General features: G+C 57.9%; 1 protein-coding gene across 1 annotated transcript in view; it reads left to right on the forward strand.

Annotated features, from left to right (window-relative positions):
- The window catches only part of LOC140454099 (ubiquitin carboxyl-terminal hydrolase 5-like), a 43,814-nt gene that overhangs the window by 7,686 nt on the left and 23,139 nt on the right, over positions 1-12,989 (forward strand). Inside the window, exons 2-3 of the mRNA XM_072549035.1 lie at positions 8,885-9,094; positions 10,295-10,469. Of these exons, the coding sequence (XP_072405136.1) occupies positions 8,885-9,094; positions 10,295-10,469 (385 nt within the window). The remainder of the gene's footprint in view (positions 1-8,884; positions 9,095-10,294; positions 10,470-12,989) is intronic.

A 12,989-nucleotide genomic window follows, 5' to 3' on the forward strand; every position in this document is an offset into this window, starting at 1 on the left:
TGTCCCCCCACTCTCTCACTCTCCCCGTACTGATCCCCAATCTAATCCCACTGTCCCCCCCACTCTCTCTCTCACTCTCCCCGTACCGATCCCTAATCTAATCCCACTGTCCCCCCCACTCTCTCTCTCACTCTGCCCGTACCGATCCCCAATCTAATCCACTGTCCCCCCGCTCTCTCACTCTCCCCGTACCGATCCCCAATCTAATCCCACTGTCCCCCCCTCTCTCTCTCTCACCCTCCCCGTACCGATCCCCAATCTAATCCCACTGTCCCCCCCTCTCTCTCTCTCTCCCCGTACCGATCCCCAATCTAATCCCACTGTCCCCCCCACTCTCTCTCCCTCCCCGTACCGATCCCCAATCTAATCCCACTGTCCCCCTCTCTCTCTCACTCTCCCCGTACCGATCCCCAATCTAATCCCACTGTCCCCCCTCTCTCTCTCTCTCCCTCCCCGTACCGATCCCCAATCTAATCCCACTGTCCCCCCCACTCTCTCACCCTCCCCTACCGATCCCCAATCTAATCCCACTGTCCCCCTCTCTCTCACTCTCCCCATACCGATCCCCAATCTAATCCCACTGTCCCCCTACTCTCTCACTCTCCCCGTACCGATCCCCAATCTAATCCCACTGTCCTCGCACCCCCCCCCACTCTCTCACTCTCCCCGTACCAATCCCCAATCTAATCCCACTGTCCCCCCGCTCTCTCTCCCCATAGCCCTGTATCCATCCCCAATCTAATCCCACTGTCCCCCCTCTCTCTCACTCTCCCCGTACCGATCCCCAATCTAATCCCACTGTACCCCCCACTCTCTCTCTCACCCTCCCCGGACCGATCCCCAATCTAATCCCACTGTCCCCCCCCACTCTCTCTCACTCTCCCCGTACCGATCCCAAATCCCCTGCTCTCTCTCTCTCCCCCATACCAATCCCCAATCTAATCCCACTGTCCCCCCACTCTCTCACTCTCCCCATACCGATCACCAATCTAATCCCACTGTCCTCGCACCCCCCCCCACTCTCTCACTCTCCCCGTACCAATCCCCAATCTAATCCCACTGTCCCCCCGCGCTCTCTCCCCATAGCCCTGTATCCATCCCCAATCTAATCCCACTGTCCCCCCTCTCTCTCACTCTCCCCGTACCGATCCCCAATCTAATCCCACTGTCCCCCCCCACTCTGTCTCTCACCCCCCCGGACCGATCCCCAATCTAATCCCACTGTCCCCCCCCCCCACTCTCTCTCTCACTCTCCCCGTACCGATCCCCAATCTAATCCCACTGTCCCCCCCACTCTCTCTCTCACTCTCCCCGTACCGATCCCCAATCTAATCCCACTGTCCCCCTGCTCTCTCACTCTCCCCGTATCGATCCCCAATCTAATCCCACTGTCCCCTCACTCTCTCACCCTCCCCGTACCGATCCCCAATCTAATCCCACTGTCCCCCCACTCTCTCACTCTCCCCGTACTGATCCCCACTCTAATCCCACTGTCCCCCCTCTCTCTCTCTCTCTCCCCGTACCGATCCCCCAATCTAATCCCACTGTCCCCCCCACTCTCTCTCTCACTCTCCCCGTACCGATCCCTAATCTAATCCCCACTGTCCCCCCCACTCTCTCTCTCACTCTGCCCGTACCGATCCCCAATCTAATCCCACTGTCCCCCCGCTCTCTCACTCTCCCGTACCGATCCCCAATCTAATCCCCACTGTCCCCCCTCTCTCTCTCTCACCCTCCCCGTACCGATCCCCAATCTAATCCCACTGTCCCCCCCACTCTCTCTCTCACTCTCCCCGTACCGATCCCTAATCTAATCCCACTGTCCCCCCCACTCTCTCTCTCACTCTGCCCGTACCGATCCCCAATCTAATCCCACTGTCCCCCCGCTCTCTCACTCTCCCCCGTACCGATCCCCAATCTAATCCCACTGTCCCCCCTCTCTCTCTCTCACCCTCCCCGTACCGATCCCCAATCTAATCCCACTGTCCCCCCCCTCTCTCTCTCTCTCCCCGTACCGATCCCCAATCTAATCCCACTGTCCCCCCCACTCTCTCTCCCTCCCCGTACCGATCCCCAATCTAATCCCACTGTCCCCCCTCTCTCTCTCACTCTCCCCGTACCGATCCCCAATCTAATCCCACTGTCCCCCCTCTCTCTCTCTCCCTCCCCGTACCGATCCCCAATCTAATCCCACTGTCCCCCCCGCTCTCTCACCCTCCCCTACCGATCCCCAATCTAATCCCACTGTCCCCCTCTCTCTCACCCTCCCCGTACCGATCCCCAATCTAATCCCACTGTCCCCCTCTCTCTCACTCTCCCCGTACCGATCCCCAATCTAATCCCACTGTCCCCCCTCTCTCTCTCTCTCTCTCCCCGTACCGATCCCCAATCTAATCCCACTGTCCCCCCTCTCTCTCTCTCTCTCCCCGTACCGATCCCCAATCTAATCCCACTGTCCCCCCCACTCTCTCACCCTCCCCGGACGGATCCCCAATCTAATCCCACTGTCCCCCCCCCCCACACTCTCTCTCTCCCCGTACCGATCCCCAATCTAATCCCACTGTCCCCCCCACTCTCTCACTCTCCCCATACCGATCCCCAATCTAATCCCACTGTCCCCCCCACTCTCTCACCCTCCCCGTACCGATCCCCAATCTAATCCCACTGTCCCCCCTCTCTCTCTCTCACTCTCCCCGTACCGATCCCCAATCTAATCCCACTGTCCCCCCACTCTCTCGCTCTCCCCGTACCGATCCCCAATCTAATCCCACTGTCCCCCCCCACTCTCTCACTCTCCCCAAACCGATCCCCAATCTAATCCCACTGTCCCCCCCCACTCTCTCTCTCACTCTCCACGTACCGATCCCCAATCTAATCCCACTGTCCCCCCCGCTCTCTCTCGCTCTCTCTCCCCGTACACGATCCCCAATCTAATCCCACTGTCCCCCCGCTCTCTCACTCTCCCCATACCGATCCCCAATCTAATCCCACTGTCCCCCCCACTCTCTCTCTCACTCTCCCCATACCGATCCCCAATCTAATCCCACTGTCCCCCTGCTCTCTCTCTCTCCCCATACCGATCCCCAATCTAATCCCACTGTCCTCGCACCCCCCCCCACTCTCTCACTCTCCCCGTACCAATCCCCAATCTAATCCCACTGTCCCCCCGCTCTCTCTCCCCATAGCCCTGTATCCATCCCCGATCTAATCCCACTGTCCCCCCTCTCTCTCACTCTCCCCGTACCGATCCCCAATCTAATCCCACTGTCCCCCCCACTCTCTCTCTCACTCTCCCGTACCGATCCCCAATCTAATCCCACTGTCCCCCCCACTCTCTCTCTCTCTCCCCGTACCGATCCCCAATCTAATCCCACTGTCCCCCCACTCTCTCACTCTCCCCGTACTGATCCCCAATCTAATCCCACTGTCCCCCCCACTCTCTCTCTCACTCTCCCCGTACCGATCCCTAATCTAATCCCACTGTCCCCCCCACTCTCTCTCTCTCTCCCGGACCGATCCCCAATCTAATCCCACTGTCCCCCCCACTCTCTCTCCCTCCCCGTACCGATCCCCAATCTAATCCCACTGTCCCCCCTCTCTCTCTCACTCTCCCCGTACCGATCCCCAATCTAATCCCACTGTCCCCCCTCTCTCTCTCTCTCCCTCCCCGTACCGATCCCCAATCTAATCCCACTGTCCCCCCCGCTCTCTCACCCTCCCCTACCGATCCCCAATCTAATCCCACTGTCCCCCTCTCTCTCTCTCTCTCCCCGGACCGATCCCCAATCTAATCCCACTGTCCCCCCCCACTCTCTCACCCTCCCCGTACCGATCCCCAATCTCATCCCACTGTCCCCCCCCCACTCTCTCTCCCTCCCAGTACCGATCCCCAATCTAATCCCACTGTCCCCCCCACTCTCTCACTCTCCCCGTACCGATCCCCAATCTAATCCCACTGTCCCCCCCACTCTCTCACCCTCCCCGTACCGATCCCCAATCTAATCCCACTGTCCCCCCTCTCTCTCTCTCACTCTCCCCGTACCGATCCCCAATCTAATCCCACTGTCCCCCCACTCTCTCGCTCTCCCCGTACCGATCCCCAATCTAATCCCACTGTCCCCCCCCACTCTCTCACTCTCCCCAAACCGATCCCCAATCTAATCCCACTGTCCCCCCCACTCTCTCTCTCTCTCCACGTACCGATCCCCAATCTAATCCCACTGTCCCCCCCGCTCTCTCTCGCTCTCTCTCCCCGTACCGATCCCCAATCTAATCCCACTGTCCCCCCGCTCTCTCACTCTCCCCATACCGATCCCCAATCTAATCCCACTGTCCCCCCCACTCTCTCTCTCACTCTCCCCGTACCGATCCCCAATCTAATCCCACTGTCCCCCTGCTCTCTCTCTCTCCCCATACCGATCCCCAATCTAATCCCACTGTCCCCCCACTCTCTCACTCTCCCCGTACCGATCCCCAATCTAATCCCACTGTCCTCGCACCCCCCCCCACTCTCTCACTCTCCCCGTACCAATCCCCAATCTAATCCCACTGTCCCCCCGCTCTCTCTCCCCATAGCCCTGTATCCATCCCCGATCTAATCCCACTGTCCCCCCTCTCTCTCACTCTCCCCGTACCGATCCCCAATCTAATCCCACTGTCCCCCCCACTCTCTCTCTCACCCTCCCCGGACCGATCCCCAATCTAATCCCACTGTCCCCCCCCCCACTCTCTCTCTCACTCTCCCCGTACCGATCCCCAATCTAATCCCACTGTCCCCCCCCCACTCTCTCTCTCACTCTCCCCGTACCGATCCCCAATCTAATCCCACTGTCCCCCTGCTCTCTCTCTCTCCCCATACCGATCCCCAATCTAATCCCACTGTCCCCCCACTCTCTCTCTCACTCTCGCCGTACCAATCCCCAATCTAATCCCACTGTCCCCCCCACTCTCCCCGTACCGATCCCCAACCTAATCCCACTGTCCCCCCGCTCTCTCACTCTCCCGTACCGATCCCCAATCTAATCCCACTGTCCCCCCCACTCTCTCTCTCTCTCCCCGTACCGATCCCCAATCTAATCCCACTGTCCCCCCACTCTCTCACTCTCCCCGTACTGATCCCCAATCTAATCCCACTGTCCCCCCCACTCTCTCTCTCACTCTCCCCGTACCGATCCCTAATCTAATCCCACTGTCCCCCCCACTCTCTCTCTCACTCTGCCCGTACCGATCCCCAATCTAATCCCACTGTCCCCCCGCTCTCTCACTCTCCCCGTACCGATCCCCAATCTAATCCCACTGTCCCCCCTCTCTCTCTCTCACCCTCCCCGTACCGATCCCCAATCTAATCCCACTGTCCCCCCCTCTCTCTCTCTCTCCCCGTACCGATCCCCAATCTAATCCCACTGTCCCCCCCCACTCTCTCTCCCTCCCCGTACCGATCCCCAATCTAATCCCACTGTCCCCCCTCTCTCTCTCACTCTCCCCGTACCGATCCCCAATCTAATCCCACTGTCCCCCCTCTCCCTCTCTCTCCCTCCCCGTACCGATCCCCAATCTAATCCCACTGTCCCCCCCCACTCTCTCACCCTCCCCTACCGATCCCCAATCTAATCCCACTGTCCCCCTCTCTCTCACTCTCCCCATACCGATCCCCAATCTAATCCCACTGTCCCCCTACTCTCTCACTCTCCCCGTACCGATCCCCAATCTAATCCCACTGTCCTCGCACCCCCCCCCACTCTCTCACTCTCCCCGTACCAATCCCCAATCTAATCCCACTGTCCCCCCGCTCTCTCTCCCCATAGCCCTGTATCCATCCCCAATCTAATCCCACTGTCCCCCCTCTCTCTCACTCTCCCCGTACCGATCCCCAATCTAATCCCACTGTACCCCCCACTCTCTCTCTCACCCTCCCCGGACCGATCCCCAATCTAATCCCACTGTCCCCCCCACTCTCTCTCACTCTCCCCGTACCGATCCCCAATCTAATCCCACTGTCCCCCTGCTCTCTCTCTCTCCCCATACCGATCCCCAATCTAATCCCACTGTCCCCCCACTCTCTCACTCTCCCCATACCGATCACCAATCTAATCCCACTGTCCTCGCACCCCCCCCCCACTCTCTCACTCTCCCCGTACCAATCCCCAATCTAATCCCACTGTCCCCCCCGCGCTCTCTCCCCATAGCCCTGTATCCATCCCCAATCTAATCCCACTGTCCCCCCTCTCTCTCACTCTCCCCGTACCGATCCCCAATCTAATCCCACTGTCCCCCCCCACTCTGTCTCTCACCCTCCCCGGACCGATCCCCAATCTAATCCCACTGTCCCCCCCCCCCCCACTCTCTCTCTCACTCTCCCCGTACCGATCCCCAATCTAATCCCACTGTCCCCCCCACTCTCTCTCTCACTCTCCCCGTACCGATCCCCAATCTAATCCCACTGTCCCCCCCACTCTCTCTCTCACTCTCCCCGTACCGATCCCCAATCTAATCCCACTGTCCCCCTGCTCTCTCACTCTCCCCGTATCGATCCCCAATCTAATCCCACTGTCCCCCTCACTCTCTCACCCTCCCCGTACCGATCCCCCAATCTAATCCCCACTGTCCCCCCCACTCTCTCACTCTCCCCGTACTGATCCCCACTCTAATCCCACTGTCCCCCCCTCTCTCTCTCTCTCTCCCCGTACCGATCCCCAATCTAATCCCACTGTCCTCGCAGCCCCCCCCCCTCTCTCTCTCTCCCCGTACCGATCCCCAATCTAATCCCACTGTCCCCCCCACTCTCTCTCTCACCCTCCCCGTACCGATCCCCAATCTAATCCCACTGTCCCCCCCACTCTCTCTCTCAATCTCCCCGTACTGATCCCCAATCTAATCCCACTGTCCCCCCCGCTCTCTCTCTCACTCCCCGTACCGATCCCCAATCTAATCCCACTGTCCCCCTCCCGCGCTCTCACTCTCCCCGTACCGATCCCCAATCTAATCCCACTGTCCCCCTCCCGCGCTCTCACTCTCCCCGTACCGATCCCCAATCTAATCCCACTGTCCCCCCTCTCTCTCTCTCTCTCTCCCCGTACCGATCCCCAATCTAATCCCACTGTCCCCCTGCTCTCTCTCTCTCCCCGTACCGATCCCCAATCTAATCCCACTGTCCCCCCCGCTCTCTCTCTCACTCCCCGTACCGATCCCCAATCTAATCCCACTGTCCCCCCCCCGCCCGCGCTCTCACTCTCCCCGTACCGATCCCCAATCTAATCCCACTGTCCCCCCCGCTCTCTCTCTCACCCTCCCCGTACCGATCCCCCAAACTAATCCCACTGTCGTCCCCCCTCTCCCCATAGCCCTGTATCGATCCCCAATCTAATCCCACTGTCCCCCCACTCTCTCTCTCACCCTCCCCGTACCGATCCCCAATCTAATCCCACTGTCCCCCCGCTCTCACTCTCCCCCGCACCGATCCCCAAACTAATCCCACTGTCCTCCCACTCTCTCTCTCCCCATAGCCCTGTATCCATCCCCAAACTAATCCCACTGTCCCCCCGCTCTCTCTCCCCATAGCCCTGTATCCATCCCCAAACTAATCCCACTGTCCCCCCGCTCTCTCTCCCCATAGCCCTGTATCCATCCCCAAACTAATCCCACTGTCCCCCCCGCTCTCTCTCCCCATAGCCCTGTATCCATCCCCAAACTAATCCCACTGTCCCCCCACTCTCTCTCCCCATAGCCCTGTATCCATCCCCAAACTAATCCCACTGTCCCCCCCGCTCTCTCTCCCCATAGCCCTGTATCCATCCCCAAACTAATCCCACTGTCCCCCCGCTCTCTCTCCCCATAGCCCTGTATCCATCCCCAAACTAATCCCACTGTCCCCCCGCTCTCTCTCCCCATAGCCCTGTATCCATCCCCAAACTAATCCCACTGTCCCCCCCGCTCTCTCTCCTCATAGCCCTGTATCCATCCCCAAACTAATCCCACTGTCCCCCCGCTCTCTCTCCCCATAGCCCTGTATCGACCCCCAAACTAATCCCACTGTCCCCCCACTCTCTCTCCCCATAGCCCTGTATCGACCCCCAAACTAATCCCACTGTCCCCCCCCGCTCTCTCTCCCCATAGCCCTGTATCGACCCCCAAACTAATCCCACTGTCCCCCCGCTCTCTCTCCCCATAGCCCTGTATCCATCCCCAAACTAATCCCACTGTCCCCCCGCTCTCTCTCCCCCATAGCCCTGTATCCATCCCCAAACTAATCCCACTTTCCCCCGCTCTCTCTCCCCATCGCCCTGTATCAGTCCCCAAACTAATCCCACTGTCCCCCTGCTCTCTCTCCCCATAGCCCTGTATCCATCCCCAAACTAATCCCACTGTCCCCCCCGCTCTCTCTCCCCATCGCCCTGTATCAGTCCCCAAACTAATCCCACTGTCCCCCTGCTCTCTCTCCCCATAGCCCTATATCGATCCCCAAACTAATCCCACTGTCCCCCTGCTCTCTCTCCCCATAGCCCTGCATCCATCCCCAAACTAATCCCACTTTCCCCCCCTCTCTCTCCCCATAGCCCTGTATCAGTCCCCCAAACTAATCCCACTGTCCCCCTGCTCTCTCTCCCCATAGCCCTGTATCCATCCCCAAACTAATCCCACTTTCCCCCCCTCTCTCTCCCCATAGCCCTGTATCCATCCCCAAACTAATCCCACTGTCCCCACTCTCTCTCTCCCCATAGCCCTGTATCGATCCCCAAACTAATCCCACTGTCCCCCCGCTCTCTCTCCCCATAGCCCTGTATCGATCCCCAAACTAATCCCACTGTCCCCCCCACTCTCCCTCCCCATAGCCCTCTATCCATCCCCAAACTAATCCCACTGTCCCCCCCACTCTCCCTCCCCATAGCCCTGTACCGCGCTCTGCCTATTCCTGACGGTGTGCCTGTTTCCTATGTTTCTCAGCGGAACTGTCGCAGTTCTCACAATCCGAATGAGGCATTCCGGTTCCTGGTGGAGGAGCGCATCAGTTGCCTGGCGTCTGGGAAGGTCAAGTACACCCAGCGGGTGGATTACATCATGCAGCTCCCAGTCCCCATGGAAGCTGCCGTCAACAAAGGTGAGAGAGGGAGGGGGGGTGGGCGCCCTGCCAGATTGTCCCCCCCCATCCCCATCCGACGTGCCCCTCTCGGGATCCTCTGTCTGTCTCCGCTCTCCTCCCGGCACTGAGCGCAAACCCTCCAGTTATATCAAACTGGACTGCAAGAGCTTCTGCGGGAAGTCTTTTTTTTTGTTTTGGGTGGGGGGGGGGGGGGTGATTGAAGAGGCGGATCCGAGACACGATGAGGATTCAGGGGGATTGGGGCAGACCCTGCCCCAACCGACGCCCTGATCTCCCCTTGAGGGGGGTGTGGGCGCTCGGTCAGTTGGACAGGTTTATGAGCCTTTGGGAAGAGCCGGCAGAAACCTCTCGCCTCCTGCCGAGGCGTTCTGCCGGAACTCAACGGGACCGGGGAACTGCAGGGAGGTGCGTCGACCCAGGGCGACCCTGCCCCTCCCTCCCCCCACCCCCCACCAAGCCTGGGATCAGCCTGTACCACCGCGGGGAGACACATTCCGCCGTGCCCCTGTCGGGATGGAGGACAGAAATGCTGGACTTCAAACTTGTGTGCTGCACCTGCCAGCTTGCTCTGTGTGCGCTCTCTCAGACACTGCCTTCCCCACTCACAAACTCTCCCCCTCTCTCTCCCCCCATCTCTCTCTCTCTCCCTATCTCTCTCTCTTCCCCCCCGTCTCTCTCTCTCTCCCCTTCTCCCTCCCCCCCCCCCTTCTCCCTCCCCCTCTCTCTCTCTCTCCCCCCGTCTCTCTCTCTCTCTCTCTTCCCCCCGTCTCTCTCTCCCCCCCCTTCTCCCTCCCCCCCCTTCTCCCTCCCCCCCCTTCTCCCTCCCCCTCTCTCTCTCTCTCCCCCCCGTCTCTCTCTCTCTCTCTCTCGCCCCGTCTCTCTCTCTCTCTCTCCCCCCGTCTCTCTCTCTCTCTCTCTCCCCCGTCACTCTCTCTCTCTCCCCCCGTCTCTCTCTCTCTCCCCCCTGTCTCTCTCTCCCCTTCTCCCTCCCTCCCTCCCTCCGTCTCTCTCTCTCTCCCCCCCTCTCTCTCTCTCTCCCCCCGTCTCTCTCTGTCTCTCTCTCTCTCTCCCCCTCTCTCTCTCTCTCTCCTCCCCCCCCACACCTCCCCCTCCATCTCTCTCTTCCCCACCCCACCCCCTCCCTCCCCTTTCCCCCCTCCCTCCCCATTCCCCCCCCCCCCCCCCCCCCGGTAACAGATGAACTGGCGGAGTATGAGTTGAGGAAACGTGAGGCAGAGACCGAGAAGGGTGTGGCCCCGGAGATTGTGAGGGCGCGGATCCCCTTTGAGAGCTGTGTCCACGCCTACGCGGAACCCGAGCAGGTCGACGATTTCTGGAGCACGGCGCTGCTCGCCAAATCAGTGGCCGTGAAGTAAGAGACGGACTCCGCACCCCTCGCCGCACACCTCACCGCGCCACGCAGACATACTCCACTCCCCTCACCCCACCACACCGCACCCCTCCCCTCACCTCACCGCACCCCACACTGTAACACACTGATATACCCCACTCCCCTCACTGTAACACACTGATATATCCCACACCCCTCACTGTAACACACTGATATACCCCACTCCCCTCACTGTAACACACTGATATATCCCACACCCCTCACTGTAACACACTGATATACCCCACACCCCTCACTGTAACACACTGATATACCCCACACCCCTCACTGTGACACACTGATATATCCCACACCCCTCACTGTCACACACTGATATACCCCACACCCCTCACTGTAACACACTGATATACCCCACTCCCCTCACTGTGACACACTGATATATCCCACACCCCTCACTGTAACACACTGATATACCCCACTCCCCTCACTGTAACACACTGATATATCCCACACCCCTCACTGTAACACACTGATATACCCCACACCCCTCACTGTAACACACTGATGTACCCCACACCCCTCACTGTAACACACTGATATACCCCACTCCCCTCACTGTAACACACTGATATATCCCACACCCCTCACTGTAACACACTGATATACCCCACTCCCCTCACTGTAACACACTGATATATCCCACACCCCTCACTGTAACACACTGATATATCCCACACCCCTCACTGTAACACACTGATATACCCCACACCTCTCACTGTAACACACTGATATATCCCCACACCCCTCACTGTAACACACTGATATATCCCACACCCCTCACTGTAACACACTGATATACCCCACACCTCTCACTGTAACACACTGATATACCCCACACCCCTCACTGTAACACACTGATATATCCCACACCCCTCACTGTAACACACTGATATACCCCACACCTCTCACTGTAACACACTGATATACCCCACACCCCTCACTGTAACACACTGATATATCCCACTCCCCTCACTGTAACACAATGATATACCCCACTCCCCTCACTGTAACACACTGATATACCCCACACCCCTCACTGTAACACACTGATATATCCCCACACCCCTCACTGTAACACACTGATATATCCCACTCCCCTCACTGTAACACAATGATATACCCCACTCCCCTCACTGTAACACACTGATATATCCCACACCCCTCACTGTAACACACTGATATACCCCACACCCCTCGCTGTAACACACTGATATATCCCACACCCCTCACTGTGACACACTGATATATCCCACACCCCTCACTGTAACACACTGATATACCCCACACCCCTCACTGTAACACACTGATATATCCCCACACCCCTCACTGTAACACACTGATATACCCCATACCCCTCACTGTAACACACTGATATATCCCACACCCCTCACTGTAACACACTGATATATCCCACACCCCTCACTGTAACACACTGATATACCCCACACCTCTCACTGTAACACACTGATATATCCCCACACCCCTCACTGTAACACACTGATATATCCCACACCCCTCACTGTAACACACTGATATACCCCACACCTCTCACTGTAACACACTGATATACCCCACACCCCTCACTGTAACACACTGATATATCCCACACCCCTCACTGTAACACACTGATATACCCCACACCTCTCACTGTAACACACTGATATACCCCACACCCCTCACTGTAACACACTGATATATCCCACTCCCCTCACTGTAACACAATGATATACCCCACTCCCCTCACTGTAACACACTGATATACCCCACACCCCTCACTGTAACACACTGATATATCCCCACACCCCTCACTGTAACACACTGATATATCCCACTCCCCTCACTGTAACACAATGATATACCCCACTCCCCTCACTGTAACACACTGATATATCCCACACCCCTCACTGTAACACACTGATATACCCCACACCCCTCACTGTAACACACTGATATATCCCACACCCCTCACTGTGACACACTGATATATCCCACACCCCTCACTGTAACACACTGATATACCCCACACCCCTCACTGTAACACACTGATATATCCCCACACCCCTCACTGTAACACACTGATATACCCCATACCCCTCACTGTAACACACTGATATATCCCACACCCCTCACTGTAACACACTGATATACCCCACACCCCTCACTGTAACACACTGATATATCCCCACACCCCTCACTGTAACACACTGATATACCCCACACCCCTCACTGTAACACAATGATATACCCCATACCCCTCACTGTAACACACTGATATACCCCACACCCTTCACTGTAACACACTGATATACCCCACACCCCTCACTGTAACACACTGATATACCCCACACCCCTCACTGTAACACACTGATATATCCCACACCCCTCACTGTAACACACTGATATATCCCACACCCCTCACTGTAACACAATGATATACCCCACACCCCTCACTGTAACACACTGATGTACCCCACACCCCTC

This window comes from Chiloscyllium punctatum, chromosome 28 (genome assembly GCF_047496795.1).
Source record: "Chiloscyllium punctatum isolate Juve2018m chromosome 28, sChiPun1.3, whole genome shotgun sequence".
Lineage (NCBI taxonomy): Eukaryota > Metazoa > Chordata > Chondrichthyes > Orectolobiformes > Hemiscylliidae > Chiloscyllium > Chiloscyllium punctatum.